Source organism: Polypterus senegalus, chromosome 17 (assembly GCF_016835505.1).
Source record: "Polypterus senegalus isolate Bchr_013 chromosome 17, ASM1683550v1, whole genome shotgun sequence".
In the NCBI taxonomy this organism is placed as follows: Eukaryota; Metazoa; Chordata; class Cladistia; order Polypteriformes; family Polypteridae; genus Polypterus; species Polypterus senegalus.
The window spans coordinates 87,398,222-87,421,562 of NC_053170.1; the positions used below are offsets into that span (position 1 = coordinate 87,398,222).

The 23,341-nt window shown below is 41.0% G+C and overlaps 1 protein-coding gene across 1 annotated transcript in view; it reads right to left on the reverse strand.

Annotated features, from left to right (window-relative positions):
- The window catches only part of usp43a (ubiquitin specific peptidase 43a), a 131,972-nt gene that overhangs the window by 71,691 nt on the left and 36,940 nt on the right, over positions 1-23,341 (reverse strand). Inside the window, exon 3 of the mRNA XM_039740751.1 lies at positions 5,510-5,604. Coding sequence (XP_039596685.1) covers positions 5,510-5,604 — 95 coding nt within the window. The remainder of the gene's footprint in view (positions 1-5,509; positions 5,605-23,341) is intronic.

A 23,341-nucleotide genomic window follows, 5' to 3' on the forward strand; every position in this document is an offset into this window, starting at 1 on the left:
ATATCCTTGGTTTTCCAGCAGCATCATCATTGCTTTTTAAAGGATTAAATTAACAATGCTCAGAAGAGCTCCCCCAAATGCATTTTCTTGTGAATGTATGTCAAGAAAGCTGTCAGTTCAATCAATTAGCAGAGGCCGTTTATAGATCCTTTTGTGTATTTCCTTCCTAACCATAAACAAAAACTGGAGTACCCTTTTTTGTAAGTTGCCAAAAAATTTCAAAAGATCCATAGGCTAGACTGTTCTAGTTTCGCATATACCAAGCTGAAAACTGAACGATAAACAAAGATTCTGTCTGTAGATGGATAGCAGCGCAATAGTCTAACAGTACAAGCACCACAGTACTCTAGTTAAATATTGTCCTGAATTATTGCGTACAGCTTGTTTAATTTTTTAATTTTATGGTACCACTGTTCTGTCATTTTATTTTCATGCGTGAAACTTCATAGCTAACATGTCAGTGATACCCACTGCTTGTCTAGCCGTCATATGATGCTGCATGTGATGTCATTATGTCACGATTATAATAATGGTGACATACATATACAGGTAGTCCCCAGGTTACGGACATCTGATCTATGATTTACGAATGAAGCTGCAGCTGCATTGCCAGAGCCTCATTAACTGCCGCTACCGTCATCTTCTGCCTGGGGACGCTGCAAGCGGTGGCTGGGCAGAGACTGGAGGGGGGCGATTTTACTGTTTGCGCAGTGTAGTGTCCCTTGCACAGCTCCCGGCGGCAAGCTGTTTCACTGCCCACCCACCACACACGGATGCCCCAATCTTTCTAGGTGGACGACTGGTAATGCTGCAAGAGGTGACCCGGTTGTGGCTGAACGGGGGCCATTGAGGGTGAACGGAGCGGCAGGGGATAGCATCGTAGTGTGCCTCAGATGACTGCCTGTTGAATGGGGGTGGTGGCCACACAGTGGTCGTTCTCGGTAGGAGTACGCTGCAGGCAGCATACTGTAGTGGAGGCGACTGCGAGGTGGGCTGGTGATGAACCGCCCATCGCTGACCCCATTCATTCTCAATAGCAAGCCTGCTTGTACTGTTATGCACATAGCAGAAAGTTGGCTCGCGTCAGTATATCAGAGGTGCTGACGAGGGATGCCTTCCTGCTGTACAGTGCTGTGCAGAAGAGCTCATCTGTACCTTTTGTCTTCACCCTTCAACAATGTCTCTGAAACACAAATCTGATGCAAGTGCTGGTGATACAGTAAAGAAGATAAAAACCATCACCATGGAAAATAAAGTAGAAATAATAAAGAGGTCAGAGAGAGGTGAAACTCCATCATTCATTGGCAGAGCACTTGATTACAGTTGGTCAAAAATAGCATTTATTAAAATAATGTACCTGTTCCGACTTGAAAACAAATTCAACTTAAGTACAAACCTACAGTCCCTATCTCGTACGTAACCCAGGGACTGCCTGTACCAGCATTCAAATTTTGACTTAAAAGGCATTCCACAAGGATACTTTAAAACAAATGAAAATTCAGTTTAATCCTGAAACAATAATTATGAATTTGGTTAGTGATTTGTGTTTGTTTACATAAGGCCATATCACTGAAAAAGTTGTGCAATTGGATTTTTCAGTTGTTGACTTAATTTACATAATTTTAGCGTGTCTGGGGCAGTTGCCATATGTTCCCGTCTGACGTACCCTGTTTGCGACTCACCCCGACTAAATCAAACAGGTCGATTTTGCCTTAAGTCACAGGGATGGGCTCTGCAGTGCATTAGAACTCACAACCAATGAGCATTCAGTCAGAAGTGCAAGGCTTATATACAACTGTATTTATTCAAAAGTGAGAAATAAGGAGTGTAAGGGTTTTGGAATTCACAAACAAGGAGGCTTGTCTATCTCGTCTTATTTTATATACAATGATAGAATGAAAAAAAGAACAAAAGCGGCAGGGACTGCAGCCAAACTTACCATACCTGTAAACTCTTCACACTGGAACGTTACTGGCTGTCAGAAAAAGAGGCAAGCTTGCAATACTTTAGGAACGGGAAACTGTACTGGAAAAGTTGACAAGCAGTTGTGTAATTTGTCGTGCTCTGCAATTTCTATTCGAGTACTTTAAATTGTTATGCTTCAGCAAAGAGTCATCTTCTGTCAACAACTTTGACATTGTCCTCCGACTAGGGATTGTATAATTCGACAGCACTTTTAGTTCTTTAGAATACCAGCAACCTTAAGCCCGTTATTCGACAATCAGATTTTTACTTAAATGCTACAACATTTCGTTGTCCGCAGTTTTTATTTTTCATTGGAGGTTTATTGAACCGCTCTTTGTCTCATCCCTCACCCAGGACCAGTTTGCCTTGGTGGCCCTACCAGGGGCATAAAGCCCCGGACAACATAGCTCCTAGGATCATTGGGACACACAAACCCCTCCACCATGGGGCTCGGCCGGGCACAGCCCCAAAAGGTAACGTGGGTCCTCCTCCCCATGGGCTCACCACCTATGGGAGGGGCCAAGGAGGTTGGGTGCAATGCGAGTTGGGTGGTGGCGGCGGGACCTTGGCGGTCTGATCCTCGGCTACAGAAACTGGCTCTTGGGACGTGGAATGTCACCTCTGAAGGGAAGGAGCCTGAGCTAGTGCGAGGTCAGAGGTTCCGCTAGATATAGTCGGACTCACCTCGACGCACAGCTTGGACTCTGGAACCAATCTCCTTGAGAGGGGCTGGACTCTCTACCACTCTGGAGTTGCCCCCGGTGAGAGGCGCCGAGCAGGTGTGGGCATACTTATTGCCCCCACTGAGCCTGTGCATTGGGGTTTACCCCGTGGACGAGAGGGTGGCCTCCCTCCGCCGGGTGGGGAAGGGTCCTGACTGTTGTTTGTGCGTATGCGCAACAGCAGTTTGGAGTATCCACCCTTTTGGAGTCTCTGGAGGGGTTGCTAGAGGGCATACCTTCTGGGGATTCCCTCGCTTTGCTGGGAGACTTCAATGCTCACGTGGGCAATGACAGTGAGACCTGGAAGGGCGTGATTGGGAGGAATGGCCCCCCCGATCTGAACCCGAGCGGTGTTTTGTTATTGGACTTCTGTGCTCGTCACGGATTGTCCATAACGAACACCATGTTCAAGCATAAGGGTGTTCATATGTGCACTTGGCACCAGGACACCCTAGGCCTCAGGTCGATGATCGACTTTGTGGTCGTGTCGCCGGACTTGCGCCATATGTCTTGGACACTTTCGGGTGAAGAGAGGGGCGGAGCTGTCAACTGATCACCACCTGGTGGTGAGTTGGCTTCATGGTGGGGAAGATGCCGGTCAGACCTGGTAGGCCCAAACGTGTTGTGAGGGTCTGCTGGGAACGGCTGGCAGAGTCCCCTGTCAGAAGTAGCTTCAACTCCCACCTCCGCAGAACTTCAACCACGCCCCGAGGGAGGTGGGGACATTGAGTCCGAATGGGCCATGTTCCGTGCCTCTATTGTTGAGGCGGCTGACCGGAGCTGTGGCCGCAAGGTGGTCGGTGCCTGTCGTGGCGGCAATCCCCAACCCGCTGGTGGACACCGCGTGAGGGATGCCGTCAAGCTGAAGAAGGAGTCCTATAGGACTTTTTGTCCTGTGGGTCTCTGGAGGCAGCTGATAGGTACCGCAGGCCAAGCGAACGCGGCGGTTGTTGCTGAGGCAAAACTCGGGCATGGGAGGAGTTTGGAGAGGCCATGGAGAACACTTCGGACGGCTTCGAGGAGATTCTGGTCCACCGTCCGGCGCCTCAGGAGGGGAAGCAGTGCAGTGTCAACACCGTATATAGTGGGGATGGTGCGCTGCTGACTCGACTTCTGACGCTGGGTCGGTGGGAGGAGTACTTCAAGACCTCCTCAATCCCACTAACATGCCTTCCACGAGGAAGCAGAGCCTGGGGACTCTGAGGTGGGCTCTCCCATCTCTGGGACTGAAGTCACCGAGGTGGTCAAAAACTCCTTGGTGGCAGGGCCCCGGGTGGATGAGATACCGAGTTCCTTAAGGCTCTGGATGTTGTAGGACTGTCTTGGTTGACACGCCTCTGCAACATCGCATGGACATCGGGACAGTGCCTCTGGATTGGCAGACCGGGGTGGTGGTCCCCTCTTTAAAAGGGGACCGGAGGGTGTGTTCCAACTATAGAGGGATCACACTCCTCAGCCTCCCTGGAAAAGTCTATTCGGGGTTCTGGAGAGGAGGGTCCGCCGGATAGTCAACCTCGGATTCAGGAGGAACAGGTGGTTTTCGCCCTGGTCGCGGAACAGTGGACCAGCTCTTCACCCTTAGCAGAGTCCTGAGGGTGCATGGGAGTTTGCCCGACCGGTCTACATGTGTTTTGTGGACTTGGAAAAGGCATTCGACCGTGTCCCTCGGGAATCCTGTGGGGGTGCTCCGGGAGTATGGGGTACCGGACCCCTGATAAGAGCTGTTCGGTCTCTGTACAACCGTGTCAGAGCTTGGTCCGCATTGCCGCAGTAAGTCGAGCCCGTTTCCAGTGAGAGTTGGACTCCGCCAGGGCTGCCCTTTGTCACCATTCTGTTCATAACTTTTATGGACAGAATTTCTAGGCGCAGCCAGGGTGTTGAAGGGGTCCGGTTTGGTGGACTCAGGATTGGGTCACTGCTTTTGCAGATGATGTTGTCCTGTTTGCTTCATCAGGCCGTGATCTTCAGCTCTCTGGATCGGTTCGCAGCTGAGTGTGAAGCGGCTGGGATGAGAATCAGCACCTCCAAATCCGAGAGCATGGTCCTCAGCCGGAAAAGGGTGGAGTGCCCTCTCAGGGTTGAGGGAGAGATCCTGCCCCAAGTGGAGGAGTTCAAGTATCTCGGGGTCTTGTTCACGAGTGAGGGAAGAATGGAGCGTGAGATCGACAGGCGGATCGGTGCGGCATCCGCAGTGATGTGGGCTCTGCATCGGTCTGTCGTGGTGAAAAAGGAGCTGAGCCGTAAGGCAAAGCTCTCAATTTACCAGTCGATCTACCTCCTACCCTCACCTATGGTCATGAGCTATGGGTAGTGACCGAAAGAACGAGATCGCGAATACAAGCGGCTGAAATGAGTTTCCTCCGCAGGGTGTCTGGGCTTTCCCTTAAAGATAGGGTGAGAAGCTCAGTCATCCGGGAGGGGCTCAGAGTAGAGCCACTGCTCCTCCGCATCGAGAGGAGTCAGATGAGGTGGCTCGGGCATCTGATCAGGATGCCTCCTGGACGCCTCCCTGGTGAGGTGTTCCGGGCACGTCCAACCGGGAGGAAGCCCCGGGGAAGACCCAGGACACGCTGGAGGGACTATGTCTCCGGCTGGCCTGGGAACGCCTTTGGGATTCTCCCGAAGAGCTGGAAGAAGTGGCCGGGAGAGGGAAGTCTGGGCCTCTGCTTAAGCTGCTGCCCCCGCGACCCGACCTCGGATAAGCGGAAGAGAAAGGATGGTTGGATGGATGGCTACAACATTTCTCTGCTGGTATAATTTATTCCGATTTATTAAGTCCCTTAGACAAGTAATCTTTTCAAATTTATTTTAAAGACACTTACCTGTACTGAGCCTGAAAATGGTTCTGGACAAAGCTGTGACTTCCATCCACTGGCAGTTGCCCATCTCCTGGAGACTCATCTACCGTCACTAGGGCCTAAAGAAAAAGAAATAATGTTTGAACTCGCTCTCTCCTGGTGCTATGAGGCAATAGTACTAACTTCTGCACCACTGTGCAACAGCACTTCAAGACATGGTAAGCCTATACTGAGCTACTGTAACATCAGTACAAGTTAATCTATACATCTCCATTAAAGCATTATACTACCTGGTTGTCTCCACTTTGTCTGCTTTTCTTCCGTATAATGCTCCTCTTTACTCTTTTTTTTTTTTTTTTGAGTAATTAATTACTCTAGTCATAAAAACAGAACAGCAGCTCTGCTATGTTTCTATAATTTTAAAAGTGACCTTGAATAAGTGCAACAACTAATAAATACAAAATTTCACTCTTTGAGCCCTTTGTTTTTTCTTAGAGCATATATTTAGGATCTGTCACTACAGTAGGTTTTTCAAAATATGTTTGCCTAAACATTTCACTTATTTTCTTCCCACCCACTCCTTTATATCAAAGCAGCAGTTTAATATGGCGGTAATCTCAAGAGGATAGGAGATGGCAACATAACTCTCACCAATCATTAGATTTTTTTTTCCCCTCATTTTGTATTTCTGCAGACTCTTCTTACAGTGAGTTTTTAACATTATATTTATGAAAAAATGCATTGGTAATGCCTTTTACAGTGAATGGGGCTGCGCACCAAATAATTAATTTCCAATATAAAAAAAAAAAATACCAGTTTGTTTCAAAAGGTCTGGAAAACCACATTGATTTTAAATTCACTTATGAGACATTTTTATTGCACATTCTAGACAGGGCATTATGGAGCCGCAGTCATTTGGGACTAAAGCATACATTAACGTGTTCCTGTTTAGAGGCTTCGACTACACTTTCTACATATCTCCATCAACACACACTATATGTGCAATTTACAACTCTATTACATGCTTTTCAATTTTGAAAACTGGTGTAGCTGGGCACTTGCAACAAATTACACTTTGAAACACTGCATTCACAACTAAAAATAAAAAAGGTTTCTGTAATGAAACTTTTTAAATTCCTCACCAATGAGACATTTTATTGTATATATTAAATATGAGGGATAGTGTGGTGACGTAGTGGTTAGTACAGCTCTAATAGACTAGGTTCAAATCCTTGTCGGGTCATTGCAAGTTTTCCTTGCACTGCTCAAAATTCATGGGTGTTGGGTTAACTGGCAGCTCCTAATTGATCTGGTATGTGTGAGCTCTATGATAAGCTGGCACCCTATCCAGTGAGTGCTCTTGCCTGACATTTTACTATGGCTTACTATTATTGCATGAAAAGTATTTTAAGCATAAGAAAAAAGTGGGAGATTGTGTTTATATAACATACACATATACACACTGTCACACACATGTGATTTGGAGACAACTGAAAGGCCTTAAGAATAGTACTACCACGCCAGACCGGGGGGTAGCAAGCTGCACTAACTCTCTTTCTCAATCTTCTGCAGACCATCCATGGGAAATCTCGCTAGGTCCAGGCGCCATGGATTATGCCACTTTTGGTATCAAAGACATCACTTCCGGTTCCAGTTCCGATGATGTCACTTCCGCTCGTGGGCTTTAAAGCTGCCATCTTATCCTATTGCATTCAGTTCTGTTTTGGACTCAAACCTGTGAACCTCACAATCAATTTCTACCCTTTTGCAGCCAAGGCACAATATATGGGTGGCTGCCCCAAACCTTATGTCTGTGGTCTTTTTTTGTGACAATACACACACACTATGCAGGACGACGCAGGGAAACAGAAAATTCTGGAAATAGGTTTTGGCGACCCTGGGACCAATGTGATCTTGTTTAGAACCCTTTGCCATTAGTTATAAATGAACAGTGGAGGAGGGCGCAACAAGTGTTCCCTGTGAAAACCTTTTATAAGAATGGTAACAGTGTGACTGTTGCGCAAAGGGAATTTTGCCGTCATTACCAGTTAGGACGTCATGAGTGTGTCCCATCTGCTTATGCAATTACAACATGGGTGAGTAATTTAGAAAAAACAGGTTCAGTTTTATATATTAAAAAAAGTCCCCAGGGGGTGCCACTTCACATACTGTCTGACAATCGATGGCAGCCATTCGACAATTGTTTGGAAGGCGCGTCATTTCATGCAACGGTGACATTCCATGGCCTCCAACATCCCCAGATCTCAGTTTTTAATTTATCTGTGGGAACATCTTAAATGCTGATCTAAAACAGAGGATTGAAGAGGAAATCGCTGGCATTCCTTTTGACACGTTTCATGGAGCAATGCTGAATTTCCACAATAGGCTGTCAGAATGTGCAAGGAGAAATGGACTACACCTTCATGAAGTTTTCTTCATAACATAAAATTAATACTGAATGAATATTGATTACCATTATTAATTGCATATCCTGTACGATACATTTCATAATTAAAAGTAATTGTAATATGTTTATTCGTGCATTGAGCATCAATTTTAAACTTTCCTGTTTCCCTGTGCCACCCTGTATACACACACACACACACACACTACATATACACAGACACATATACATACCTGTACATATATTTATACACATATATACATATACAAATGAATTCATTTACACACACATCTAAAATAGATCTTCTGTATCAAACACAGAATACAGCACCAACACAATCAAAGAATAATGCCGTTTATGAGGTGAATCCAAAAGAATTTTATAAACAGAAAGCAATGAATAAACCAAATTCAACACAGACAAAACCACTCAATTGAAAAGTGGCTTCATGTGCTATGGATTGACTTTGAAGGTGATACCGACACCTGACTTTCTAATCACCTTGCATCAGAGAGAACTCATTCTTAGACTTCTTCTCTGTTGTGTGTAAAATGGGCTCCTTACTCTGAACACACACAATTATTGTTGCCTCATGTTAATAACTAACTATTCATTGAAGCACTGATAGCGGTTATGTTGTAAGCCATAATGCAAGCTTCATTTAAGCTGCAAGAAAATACTTCACAGCTATGTTGAATTGTGCTTCTGCTGTGCAGAACATTAAAACATTCCCTAGATAGGTGATGATTTATTGATGGCATTTCCATAATGACAGTGTAACGCTGAGTGTTTTAATTGTGTACATTGCAAACTAAGTTGCCACATTTATGTATATCAATAATTGGGCTATACAGTCACACTAAGATGAGTCACAGTAGTAGGAGTTCTGGTGGTGCCATTTAATATTTCCCTCATTCTAATGCATTCACAGAGCAGTGATTGACATTTTGGTCAACAGTACTTCAGTTATCAGCTCTTCACATTACCTAAGGTCAGGGCTTTTTTCTCCTACAAGGACTGGGAACTAGTGAGGGAAATAGCAGCAGAAAGAGACCACCTTGAAATTATAGGCGCTGACTTTTTCCTTAAGTAGTCTTCTGAACTCAGTTTTCTGAAAAACACGAAATGCACTGGTTTCACACATAAATCAACATAAAACATCTGTTGCTGCGTGCTGTGGTTGCTGTTAGCACCTGTTTTGCATCTCTCGCAGCAGTGGCTGTGCAGGGGTGGCTCGATGGCCAGCAGGAATGCACGGCGGGCCGGCTACCTCTTTGTTTTCGCACAGCAGGTGGGCGATGGTGGTAGTCGCAGTGTCACGCAATATGGTTTGTACCTCTCGTCATCATAAGTGGTGGTCCTCCTAGGCAAACACTGCTGTAGGAGTATCAGCTACACGAAAGTGTTCAGCACCACGATCAGCTAGGGACCGACAGGCTGATGCTGGTCCCTCACTTTCATTTTCGATATCCATCTCCAGAACACTTGCATCAAACTCAGAGTCCGAAAAGCCAGAGTCTGATTCAGCGATAATATGTAAAATGCCCATGGAGTATTTTGCTTTACAAATTTGTTTTAGTCTCTCACCAGATGTCAGTGCCATTTTACAGGCGGTTTGCTTTTCACTACTCATGCATGCACAGGAAATCAAGGTCAAATCAACAAAGCTACATAGCTTTCCTTCAACCAAAGATAGTCAAACTAAAACATAAGGGTGAGTTTTGTCACAGTTTACAGCCCATTACTGTCCTCTACCATGAATTTTGACAAAAGTCAACATCAGCCCTGAAAGAGTTAAACTGCAAGTGAAGCAGCATTATTGAAATGGCTGAATAGTACTGTAAGCAGCGTGACAGCACACAACTTTGACTAGCTTTCATGCAGTATATAAAATATATAAATTTGCCATTAAACTACAAAAACACAACTAAAAGCAAAGCACAATACAAACTACATTATTCCAATGATAATAGCACAGATTTGACAGGGGGCATCTAGTTCTTGGCTCTCAGGGCAGCGGCACTTGTTAATTTTTTTTAAATGAATCTGTTTTATGAAACAGCACTTCAATGTATTAACATTTTTTGTGTTGTCTGTGTGATGCTTTCGTATTTTCTATGTTCATATATGATTTGTTTTCTGACCATTTCCTTTCAAAAGCCAAATATGTGGAAGTTACTTTGATTGGCAACTTCATATTGCTCCTTTTTAAGTCACAAACTCTTCTTGCACACCAATGAATTCTCATTGCAATCCATCTACATGCTCATTGGACTCCTGTCAAGTAAGCTCTACCTCTACCTGTATGACAAATCAAAAATTTCACTGTAAAGTAATTCTTAATTTAAAATTTTTTTTTTTTTTTTTAAACAAACAAAATGGATTAAAAATGTTCTGGCTCTTTTCTCATAGTTACGAAAATCTTGGTAGTGCTGTAATTGACGTTCTTTGACAATGCAGGTAATGTGCCTCCTTTGGGACTCCATCAGCAACAGTTCATTCATTATACCAAAGAGTCCAGCCTTTGTCTCAGATCACTGGATAGTGTATGTCTTACAACCATATAGCAAAACAGGAAGAAACAGGACTCTAAAGACCTCATGACCCACATGCGCTCCCAATCCGTCTACTGACTTCATAGGAAGATTCACCGGAGACATGAACGTCGCTGCAATGGTAAGTAAACCTCTCGACACTCTCTCCACAGACAGACACACTGCTGATGGATCCTGGATCTTGGTTTTTAATCCAGGAAACTCAGACTCCTCACTCAGTCTCTCGAGAACCCCGATCAGAGCATCCATTGACACAGCGAAAATCACAGCATCATCAGCAAAATCAAGATCAATGAATCTCTCTTCACCAACAGATGCCCCACAGCTGCTGGAACCCATGATCTTGCCCAACACCCAGTCCATACAGGCATTGAGCAAGAACACACCCCTGACGCGGTCGACGGTAGACTTCTTAGGCATAAAAGCAGACTGCTCTGGTCGCTGGTAGGTGAGCAAGTGATCAAGGATCCTATTGAGGATGACCCTAGCAAGGACCTTACCTGACACCTAGAGCAGTGTTAAACCCTGTAGTTGCCACAATCCAAGAGATCACCCTTCGCTTTCCAGGGATGACAAGTCCCATTTTCCAGTCATTTGGGATGATTCCCATCTCCCAAATAGAAGCAAAGATTGTTTGCATTGCCTGGACCCCGCATACCATAGGTCCCTGCAGCTTTCCCTACCCTCAGCTGGCTCACCACCTGTGCAATCTCAATGAGGCCGAGTGGTTCACAACTAATTGGAGGATCAGCCTCAAGAACTGTGGACCCAGAGATATCCAATGTCCTAGCCATAGGATCAGTTTTAAACAGCTGCTCAAAGTAACCAGCCCAGCGGGTCACAACTGCAGTGTCACCCGTAAGGACTGTTCCATCAGCTGCCCTGACTGCGACTCTCCAAGGAACAAATTAGAATGTGCGTAATCTTTCGATTCCCTTGTAAGCAGGATGTGGGTCACTAGACCATAGATCAGGGGCAGGCAAAGTCATTCCTGGAGGGCCGCAGTGGCTGCAGGTTTTTGTTCCAACCCAATTGCTTAATAAGCAGCACTTATTGCTTTAGAAACACTTCTGCTTCATTTAAGTTATCTCGCCCATTAAGATTTTGAACCCTTATTGCTTAGTTAAGTATTAATCAGCTGCATTCTCAGTTTTCAAATGCTCCTTATGAACAATAAGATGCAAATGACAAAAGAAACCAGCAGTTATCCATTTTGCTCGTTACCCTTTACACCTGTGTGTATTTATTGTGCACTATTTGGTTTAATTCAATACTTAGAAGGAAAGAGAAGAGAAAATAGTGAAGGACTGAGAATTATCCATCCGTTTTACACTTCAAAGTATTTGGATGATATCCTTAGAATGGGAAAAAAAACCTAGGATATGAGAATGACTTGACATAGAATTAAAGCTCTAACAAACCATGAAATGTAATTATTGGCAAGGATTGTTTTCTAATTAAACAACTAGGTTGAAACAAAAACCTGCGGCCACTGTGGCCCTCCAGGAATTACTTTGCCCACCCCTGCCATAGATGGTGTGTCACTTGCTCGCAGATTCCTGTAACAAACACCTCCTTATCTGCCCTCAGTGCCCTAGCAGCCGTCGTCCTCAGTTCCTGGTACACACCAGAGCTGCCATCAAGCTGTACACTACGATTCTTCTTAAAGATATCCAGGGTGCCCTGTGAGATGAAACATCCCCCTCTTGTAACACTGGTAATAGCAACACAACCCTCAGCAACCTTTGGGGTCTGGTCACAGAAGTATCATCCAAAAAAAAAATTGCAAAAACAACCAACTTATTCACTGCAACATCTTCATCTAGTTATAAATTGGGTAGTGCCAACAAGATGGAGTGAGAACCAGTAAAGTTATGCCAGCAGCCCATCTAGCTGCTGCAGGTACAAGTGAGAAGGGTGGAGTTGGAAGATTCATAAAGTAGTCTAAAGCAAGTCACAACAAAAGCTCTGGATTTATAAATAAAAATTATACATGTTATGACTTAGTCTAGCTGAAAAGAAAAAAAAAATCCAAATGCATAAAAAATATTTTACCATTAGGAAACGCAAGTCCTCTTTGTTCTGTGTGTTCTTTTCTATGTGTGGCATTGTATTTTTTTTTTTTTTTATATAAACAATTATGCAAGAACAACTTAGAATTGAAGAGCATTACAGATGTAATTTACATATTCTTGAAGGGCTTTGTAACAGCAAAAACATAGAATTTCAACTTTTTAGATTGAATTTGGACCACAATGTAGAATTTCATCTTAAATTTGACCAATCTAAAAGGCTCAGACTGGGATTTTTTGCAAATGTAAATTTTTCTAATATACCCCAACTAATGTTCCTTCACTGTTCATGCAACGTTCATCACATCACTGCTTGAACAATCAAGATGAATGACAATGGTGATCCAGTGTGCCAAAAGAAGGTATCGGAGAAAAAAAAAAAAAAAGAAAAACACCACATATGCAGCAACCGAACATGAGTCAACTGTCAACAGCCAGTACAGCTCAACTACCTCATGTTTTCTGATGAAATTGGTGATGGCATATGCAGACATAAGTAATCAATCACTGCTCTCCAGATTTTTAAACTGTCAACTAGCCGTATTGAATACACACCTACCACACCATGCTCCCACCAGCACAGTCTCAAATCTTGGGTCTATGGGTTTCTATGAAAAGATGCGGCTGTGATAACTGCAATTAGCAATACTTGCAATCTCTCCTTTTCTATTTCTTTTCCTTACTATCATGAGTTGATGAATTTGTAAACCTCCTGCACTAACACCACCACAAAATAATGCAGCAACCGGCATCTGTGGTCTTTTAGATCACCTCTGTCTGGCAAATTAGCTTTTGTTAATTTTTGCACACGTGGTACACCTTTCAGATAGATATCTGTACACACTCTTATGGCCTTTGGATTGCTTGCAATATTTGGACAAAAACAAAAAAGAAATTGAATATGAACTAAAAACTTGAATTGAGACTGACTGTCACAACCAAGTGTGTGGACTTACTACACTTTATATTGGGTTTGTTTTGGTTTGGAGTTGCAGTTTAATATCAGACTTGCTGTGACATGTAGCACTGCTAATTTTGTGAATATGTACACTATGGCAGCTATTGATTAGAGCTCCATATTGTCATCATGGCAACCTTGGCAGGTATGATTTGTTTTCAATTTCAGTATTGTTGTAATGCTTCTGGTAGCAAGTAGATCACTGAGTGTATGAATTTAATTTACACTGTATGCACAAGCTCACATTACAGTATTTGATTCTTTAAGGTTATCATCAATTTGGACCGTTTGTGTACATAATGGCACTGAAATAGAAGAAGTACTTCAAACTGCCTAACTGTTTAATTAGGGCATCAGGACTTCATTTGTACTAGTACACTTAAATTATAAAATGAGAGCATATATAATATTTACCTTTAAATTTTGTTCCCCAATCACAGTTTACATACAAGAAGTCATATTTCTTTTAACCAAGTATATATCAACGCCTCTTAATATGTTTAGCTAGTTTGGGACTTTACATAATACTTAATGGAAGTGGTGCATTTCTGAAATAAACCATTTATCTATATGCTGATTGAGCCTAGCCGATTAAAGAAAGCTTTCTTTTTGATTTCTTCAGTCTGCAATTTTGATTTGAACAAGGGATGTTGGTGCTCCATCAGCTGGTGTAAATAAAGGATGTCCATGTTTGGAGTTTAATATATAAAAGATCTCTCAGGACTCTTATTTATTCTCAGCAGCAATGCATAGAGAACAGCAACCAAGTCGGTAAGTACTAGCACTCCACGTGCAGGGCAAGCAAATGATAAAGTGCACTTGTACTCCAATATAATATCTACAGCTGTTTACTGCTTAAAATGAAGCCCTCTGACCGCAGGTTAAATATGATCGTGAAGTATAAAGCAATACATACATACAAATTTATATTTATATTACATATAAAAAGACAAACAAAAAACATAGAAACAAAAAGAATTAAAGCACATCTGCCAAAAGAGTGCATGCACAACAATACACCCCAACCACAACCCCCACTAACCTAAAATGACAAAGGCATCACATTTTTAGTCTAAAATGAGGGCTAATGAAGCCCCTAAACAGGTTCTACCTGCAGTAGTTTCATCATATGAATGAAAGGGTAAATGGGATTTAAAATCCCTTCAATTTTTGCAAAGTTTATATGTTAGCACATCTTCCACTGTGGTTTGTGTTGCTACAAGGATCAGGATCCCCACTTATTTGAAGATCTGACATCTCTTGATTAACAGATTTAGAATAATCTATAGTGTAGAAAGCTGACATACTGTAGTATAAGTATGTAGAAAGGAAGTCAAGTGAGAAGGAGGAAAAGAAAAGCATGGTGTGTGAAAGGAGAGCAACTAGCAGGGCCTTTACAATTTTTGGAAAACAATTTTGCATTAGATTTGTACATTGTTAATATAGACAACATTGTGCCAGGAACAAATCTAGTAACTAATTTTAAAATGAAATGAACTTGCATTTTTGCATAAATATGTTTAAAAAAATTATTGAAATAATTTTTCAGCTAATCTATTAGCAAAAATAGTTGACAGCTGTAATCTAACATTTAACAGCTTGCTCTTACTGCTAGGTAATCAGAACCAGGTATACACTATCATTGTAAGGACTCACAGAATGTAAGAGGCCTTTTGAACAATTTAACACAAGACTCTATGGTGAGACCATTAGGCAAGACTCATGGTACCTGTGCGATATGACCCTGTGAAGAGTTATTTGCACTAGACTAAATGAAGATGTTCTTGCTATCAATTTGCTTGATTAGCCTGTATCATATAATGTATACATTAAAGAAAATAATAATCATCATCATCATACAAGAGGATGGTTCTCTTGCCACATCTTCACCAATTTGATTTCTGTATCTTGCCTCCAAAAACATTTTGCAGCCTTGCTTGGAAAAAACTGTCAACAGGAACCAGAGACTCAAAATTGACTTATATGGCCTGTCCCATTGCTGAAATCAAACCGACAGTGCCAGAATTTTTTCACAGGTCAAAAAACCTTTGGGGACCTGTAAGCCATTCAGATTGGCACAAAGCATATCTCTTGTGAGTAGTGACATGTATGATTTTCAACAACTTCCTTGCAAGTCTGTGCAGATTTGCTCACCACTCAGACTAAAAATCATATACAGTACTATACATCTGCCATTAAATTCACATTTCTCTATACTTTTTGAACTTTCTGTTCAACCATAATATCACTATTTCCTCCATAAAAGTTTTATAAAAGATCCCAGTGTGGAAACACTAAATTATAAATTCTCATTGTGCATGTAACCATAGTGTAGAAAATAAAGGGTACAAGCAAGAAAGAGTTCCAAAATCTGCTTTACCTGTCAGATGTACTACTTAGCTTCATAAACTTTGAAGGTCTATCCTTTATATCAAATTTGCACAACTGAATCAAATTTGCTTTTCTGGCTTCCTTGCCAACTTAAAGCGTATTAGATTAGATTAGAGAAAGGTGGTAATGAAAACTATTTGCAAAAAACCATTTAGGAGTTTAAAAAAAAAAATCAACAAAATGACTAAGTATTTAAACATTTTTATTCACATCCTTTGCAGACGCTGTCATCTTTTGAATGCTGCTTAATAAAGATTTAGCATTTTTGTGGAACCAGATTAGGACCAGGTATCACATGTGGTCCAGCTCAGTCCTTTATTCAGTTAATAATTAATTTGCAATTGCCACTGAAGACTGTTAGGGTTTAGACACATAGCAGCAACAGTATGTCATTGATCCTGCACTGGAGAAAGGCAAACACCAAGACTTGGATAAATACTGTAAAAACACACCAAAATGACAACAGGATTGAAGCTAACCATTATAGACTGAATTAATCCAAACGCCAAGCGGATAATTAAAACAAAAAATAAGCAAATACCATCTTAAAGCATTTTAAGTCAGAATTATTAATAAAGAAGGGAAGAGATTTAGCTGAGGTGCACCAGAATAGGCTGACTTGAGATGAAATGTTGGTGTGCAGAATTGCTTGACCTAGCAAAGAGAACTTCTAGTATAATTCTGTGTGAAAAGTATCGCAAAGGGCTCCCAGAAAATTTGGCCTAAAAAGCACAGCTATTTATTTCTATCCAGAAACGGTTGACTGTGTTATAGTTGGGTGAGACAATTCAGCCAAACTTAAATTTTTTTTTCTTTTTCACACCAATAAGCATGAAAGGGTCAAGTGCTATACACACAGACACACACACGTTATCCCATCAGGTCTAGGACTATATATTCTAACACATCAGAGGGTCAAGCGCTATATACACACACACAAAGTTATCCCATCAAGTCTAGGATTATATATTCTAACAGTTTTCAAAAGCAACGGGAAAAAAAATCTCACCAAGAATTTAAATAATCCAGGGTCCAGTTCAATTTTACATTCAGATGCTGATTAAGGATGGATGTGAGGAGTATGAATATGATATGTGCACATCAAAATGTACTGTGGTGTTGAAATTAAAACAGACTTGAATCCCAAAACACAACCTACATGGAAGGGCTAATGCTATAAACATAAATGAGTATTTTAGAAATTAATGTTGGATTCTTTGTCTTTTAAAATCCAAGTTAGGAAACCAACATGATTGCTGTATGACATGAGGTAAGAATCACAATGGTCTTAGGAATTTGCTATGAGCAGAACTTCAGGATACTGAGCGTTACTGACGCCCATAGAACAAGAGTGTTATCAATTATACGTTCAATTATTGTCTCTCTTGATAAGCTCTGAGTTACAGGATGGGGCCAATAAACTCAGATTTAGTGAGTCCACTAGTCCAAATGAAAATCATAAAATGTCCTTCTAAGCAAATGTTGGCAGAAAAACACCTCTCAAGAGATTCTGAAGCAGAAGACGTTAAATCTGTCCAACCATCAGAAAGTACTGTAAAGTTTTTACTTCTTGCTACATTTCATATTAAATAAATATGAGAATCCAAAAAAAAAAAATACAATAATGCCTTCCAAGTTAACCTACTATACTAGACACATCCATGGCATATCCGTTTGAATGTTTGCACTCCTATGAAGAACACAAAGGATAAAATGCAGTATTCAAGACATTAAGTGACTAAACTGGAAGAGATATGGCGTAGCTGTAAGATTATTCTGGTGGGCAAACTGATAAACAGTTAATTCCGTTAATTTAATGGCAGTGCATGGTTAGGAAAATCCCCAGACGTGCTAGCTAAACTTGCAGAAATAAAATGTTTAACCACACCTCTGGAGTCAACAATGCTGCCGAATTCAGAACCCATGTCTATCATTGCCTCAGTTTTTAATTTTCCTGTGTTCTCACTGGCAGGATTAGTAAAAGCAGCAAAATGTTAAGTAGATGTGTCCTGGGAGAGTTCCTAGATTTAAATTTTACAGATCTGAGCGATTGCCTGTATGAATCAAAGAGCGAGTGATTAATTGAACAATTGATTGACTAATTGCTTAATCCAGGAAGCAGAGAGGAGAGTACCTTCCTGAAGGTGTCCTCTAAAGTATTGGCTTTTTAAAGTGGATATCCTTTCAGACCTCTAATTAAAATTTACCCAATGAGTGTAGATTGGAAGGCTTCTCTCTAGGCACAGATCTGAATAATCAGTAGATGGAAGCAAAAAAGAATTCCTCTAATGGCCCTATCCCAACAGCAGACATCCAAGCTAAAATATATGTTGACGCTGGTTATGAACAGCCAAAGAGCAACACGTGTACCCTGTCTGGTGCACCTGGCAAGGTTACATATGAAAAGCGTTACACATGTCACAGAATCCAGAAGTCCTGTCATCCAGTAGTATGCTTACAACGGGCAAAATGCATTTTTAGATCAAATATTGTTAACACTTGTGGAAAAATCATAGCAGTGGACACTTGAGGATACACGTTCACATGGGATTGAGCTTCTGAATTGAAGATGGGACTCTTGACCAATGAGTAATGGTGGGGTGGGTGATTTAACATATCTATTACATAACACAAGTAGAGCGAGATTATTCATAGATGCTTTTATATTGTTTGCTGTGATTCCATGTTGGCATCCATTCAATCAGAAAATTGATCTGTTTTCCATGAAAAACAGATTAAGCATTTTTCTCAGCCAGTACTACAAACCACAAGTGAAAAGTAACATGGGAAAAAAACCCAGTTTATTTCTAATTACACTATTTTTCAAGTCAAGTTAGTTATTCCTTTCCAAATGTGGTATATGCTAATCTGCCACATGAAGCTGCATTTTACAGTGACATTTTTTGAGATTTTTATTAAAAATAAAAAAAAAAAAAAAACCCCTAGCCTGTTTTTACCTTTTATAAAATTACCTTACCTTAAAACTTACCAAATACAGTAGAACCTCAGTTCACGACCATAATTCGTTCCAAAACTTTGGTCGTAAACCGATTTGGTCGTGAACCGAAGCAATTTGCCCCATAGGATTATATGTAAATACAATTAATCCGTTCCAGACCATACGAACTGTATGTAAATATATATATATTTTAATCTTTTAAGCACAAATATAGTTAATCAAACCATAGAATGCACAGCGTAATAGTAAATTAAATGTATAACACTGAGAAAACCTTGAACAAAAAAGAAAACACACACTACAATAGTTCGCGCTATAGCGCTACCAACTGCTGGCTAAAAGCACTTTTTTCAATAAGTTTTAAGCACAGGGAAAAAATGAACATTTGAAAAAAATCCATAATTTAATAAAACCACCAAGAAAAATAATACTGCAACAATGCACGCTACGAACCAATCACTGGAAACAGAAGTGAAAACAAAATCAAGCCCAGTGCACTCTTTAACTGCCTTCCTACCTTAATGCGTCCAGCTCTCTCTCGCGCTGCCTGTGTGTGTGTGTGTGTGTGTGTGTGTGTGTGTGTGTGTCTGCACGCTGCCTCTGTGCGCCCGCGCGCTGCCTGTGTGTGCTCTCTCGCTCTCTTTCTCTCTCTTGCTCGCTGCACAGGAAATGCACAAGGAGAGACTGAACATGTACAAATCGAAAGGGAAACTGGCTTGTTCGTATACCGAGTGTGTGGTCGTGAACCGAGGCAAACGTTTGGCGAACTTTTTGGTCGTAAACCGAGTTGTATGTGTACTGAGACATCGTGAACTGAGGTTCCATTGTATGTCCGCTCTGAAGCAGTAAAGGTTTCGATTTACGAAAGGTTTCTGAGGAATGCTTGTAAACAACAAAAGCAAGCTGGAAATAATACATTACAAATTCTTGATAGTATTTTCTTGAGGTAAGAACATATTTCTTGTTTACTTGTCTCCTTGCAACTGGCATCAGGGGTTGAGTTTTGGAACACATCCCAGCACCAATTATCCAAAGATTTTTTTTTTATTATTATTATTAACAATTCAACATAATAATACATCTTAGCTGACCTGTTACACAACATTAAAAAAAAAGTGTTACAATGCAGGATAGATCCATGCTTTAATGTTGCGGTTGCCAAATTCTGACCCAACCACCCAAATGTTGCAGCAGAAATTGAGACTCTTCAGACAAGGCAATGTTTATCCAGTCTTCTATTGTCCAGTTTTGGTAAGCCCATGCGAATTGTAGCCCCTATTGCCTGTTCTTAGATAACACCTGGTGTGATCTCCTGCTGTTGTACACCATCTGCTTCAAGGTTCAACGTGTTGCATGTTTAGAAATTGAGTTGAGGTTGAGTTACTGTTGTCTTTCTATCAGCTAGAACAAGTCTGGTCATTCTCCTCTGACTTCTGGAATCAACGAGGCATTTTTGCCCAGAGATCTACCACTCACTGGATATTTTACCTTTCTCTATAAACTCTACAGATAGTTGTATGTGAAAATCCCAGTAAGTTAGCAGTTTATGTAATACTCAGACCAACCCATATGGCACCAACAACCATGTCACATTCAAAGTCACTTAAATCACCTTTCTTCTACATTCTGATGCATTTAGTTTAGTTGCTGCCATGTGATTGACCGAATAGATATTTGTGTTTAACTATTGAACAGGTGTACCTAATAAAGTGGCTGAGTGAGTGCATTTGTGAGTCTCTCTCTATTTTGGTATTATTTAGAACAATAACTGTAAATAAATATACAAGTGAGAATTTCATTGTACTACGTGCAACTTGATAGTAAACTTAAACCTGCGTACAAAAATGACTGAAAACAAGCTAGAATGACAGATTTTTGCTTACACCCTGCTACATGATTACATTATGTCCTCTTTAAGGATTTATCAGTTACTTGCATTAGTAATGATTTTCAGCAGATCTGGTGGTCAAAGCGACTATACATCCCTTATTTTAGGGTTTAAATCTTGCAAATGAGAAAACACCACACTCACACAACTACATTTGGCTTTCTAAAAAGTTTTAAAAGAATTATTTTATTCTGCTAAATGCCTGATTTGGCACAAAATGGACATGCACTGATCAGAAATAATGTACTACACATCACTATACTTTGTAGATATACTCAACGTACAAAACTTGTTTATTCAGTGACACTAACGTTACTTCAGATACCCCTTGGCCAGGTTAGGTTTGAATGTCAAATTTAAAGCAAGGGGCAATATTAACAAAACAAAAGCAAAATGTATCATTGTGGCAGCAAAGAGCCACAAATATTCCAGACATCCTTAGATTTGCACAAAGCATTTTAACCATCTGCCTGCCTAAACATTTTCAGTTTGTGTAGTGACTGTAGTTAAATTCTTTCTAATGAAACCTTTCAAAAGTAAAAAGGAAAAAGCCCCGTTGCCATGGAAATGCAGAAACACTTGAATGTGACCGACGAGGTGCCTTTTTTCTTTAGTTCTTAAGATATTTCTGAGTCTGGGTGACTGCAATTTCAATTCTAAGCCCTCCCTTGTTATGATGAAGTTATATATACATATATAAATAATGTAAAATGACAACTTCATACATTACATGGAAATAAAATCTCAATTGAAACACAACATGGTCACTACTGAAGTGATTATGTTGCCAAGGGATATAATAAAGAGACCTGCAATGACATGAATAAACAGAACTGTACAATTAAGCAATAAAAACATAGTACGAGTAATCAATAAATGCTCGCCAAAAGATTCACACAAAGACCAAACGCATCATCCAGATAAAGCTCTGGACACAGCAGACAGACATTTTCCAATAATGCTCATTAACTTTGGAGTGCAAAATTGCAGTAAGACCTGGATGTGTATGTTACCAGCTACTGATGGGTGTAGTTGAAGGCAGGGCCCAGAATGGATTGCTTGCGACACATCTATAATAGTTCTGTGCTGAGACAAACTCTTTGAGGAGTGTCCACATGTGTCATGCCTCAGGCTCCTCTTTGCATTCTTACGTTAAGATTACGTAGCAAACATGTCAAGCAGGTTAAACCAGCAGCCCTCTAGAGCAGACAACAGCAAGCAAAGCAGTATTACACTTCCTTTGGACTAGTTGTAACCCAACAATAATACAGGTCACCCAGCGGTAGAATGTACTGCTCCTACACTCTAAACCTGCCACTGCACCCACTTGTTTGCTGGTTAAGACAAACCATGCTGTACTACTGCATCCCATACAGTATCTTGCTAGACTGCCACTCAGGCTGGTGCAGCTCTTCAGGTTTGACAATCTGAACTTTTTGAGCCACATACCTCAGAGCAAGAAACAATCAGCATACTGTCTTTGTAACTGGTCACATAGCACGCCCAAATTCCATGAGGTTACTTCCCTGCTTCAGCTCCAAAATGACAAAGACACAGGAGGAGGCCGGGTTTATTATCAGCACTCAATACTACTGTGCGGTCTCAGGAAACAGTGCACAAAAGTGAACTTGCTTTTGAAATCTACCCAGAAGTGTGCTACAGGATACTCTCTAGGCAGCCGAGCTCGACATGGCAGAAAGTGGGAAAGGGAAGATCTCTGGTCTCAGAATTAATCTGAATAAAAGTGTACTCTTTCCAGTGAATTCTCAAGCATACAATATTAGATTAGATACCCAACCTTTTATCATTGCAGAGCAGTTTAAATACCTAGGGGTAAACATCACAAGTAAACAAAGCTCTATATCAACAAAATTTCACCATCTGCATGGAAAAAACACAAACATATGCAGTTTTTAATATCTGGAAAAAATTTGGAATTAACTTGCTTAGAGATCGTTATACAGACAACGTCTTTGCATCCTATGAACAATTACATTCCAAATTTAACATTCCAGCTACACATTTCTTTCACTATCTTCAAATCAGGAACTTTGTTAAACAGAACCTTCCAGATTTTCCTCATCTTGCACCCTCATCCATGCTGAAAAAAATATTGCTCAATCTCAAGGACTTAGACTCCATCTCTACAATATACAAAATCATTTTACAATCCCTTCCTTTCAAAGATCCAAGAGGACACTGGGAAAAATCTCTCTCAATTAATATATCAGAAAAGGAGTGGAAAGTAGCAATGCAGAGAATTCACTCGAGCTCCATATGCGCAAAGCATACAATTATACAACTTAAAATTATATATCGAGCACATCTGTCTCGACTAAAAACTCTCCAAAATGTTCCCAGGGCATGATCCAACCTGCGAACGTTGCAATCAAGTCCCAGCCTCACTGGATCACATTTTCTGGGCCTGCACCAAATGAACATTATTCTGGACAAAAATTTTTAATTACCTCTCAGACAGCCTTAGACTCACAATCCCTCCTAACCCATTAACAGCTGTGTTTGGGGTTCTTCCAGATGGGTTTAAGGTGGAGAAAGACAAACAAATTGTGATGGCATTCACTACACTGTTGGCACCCAGACTTATTCTGATAAACTGGAAGAACCCAAA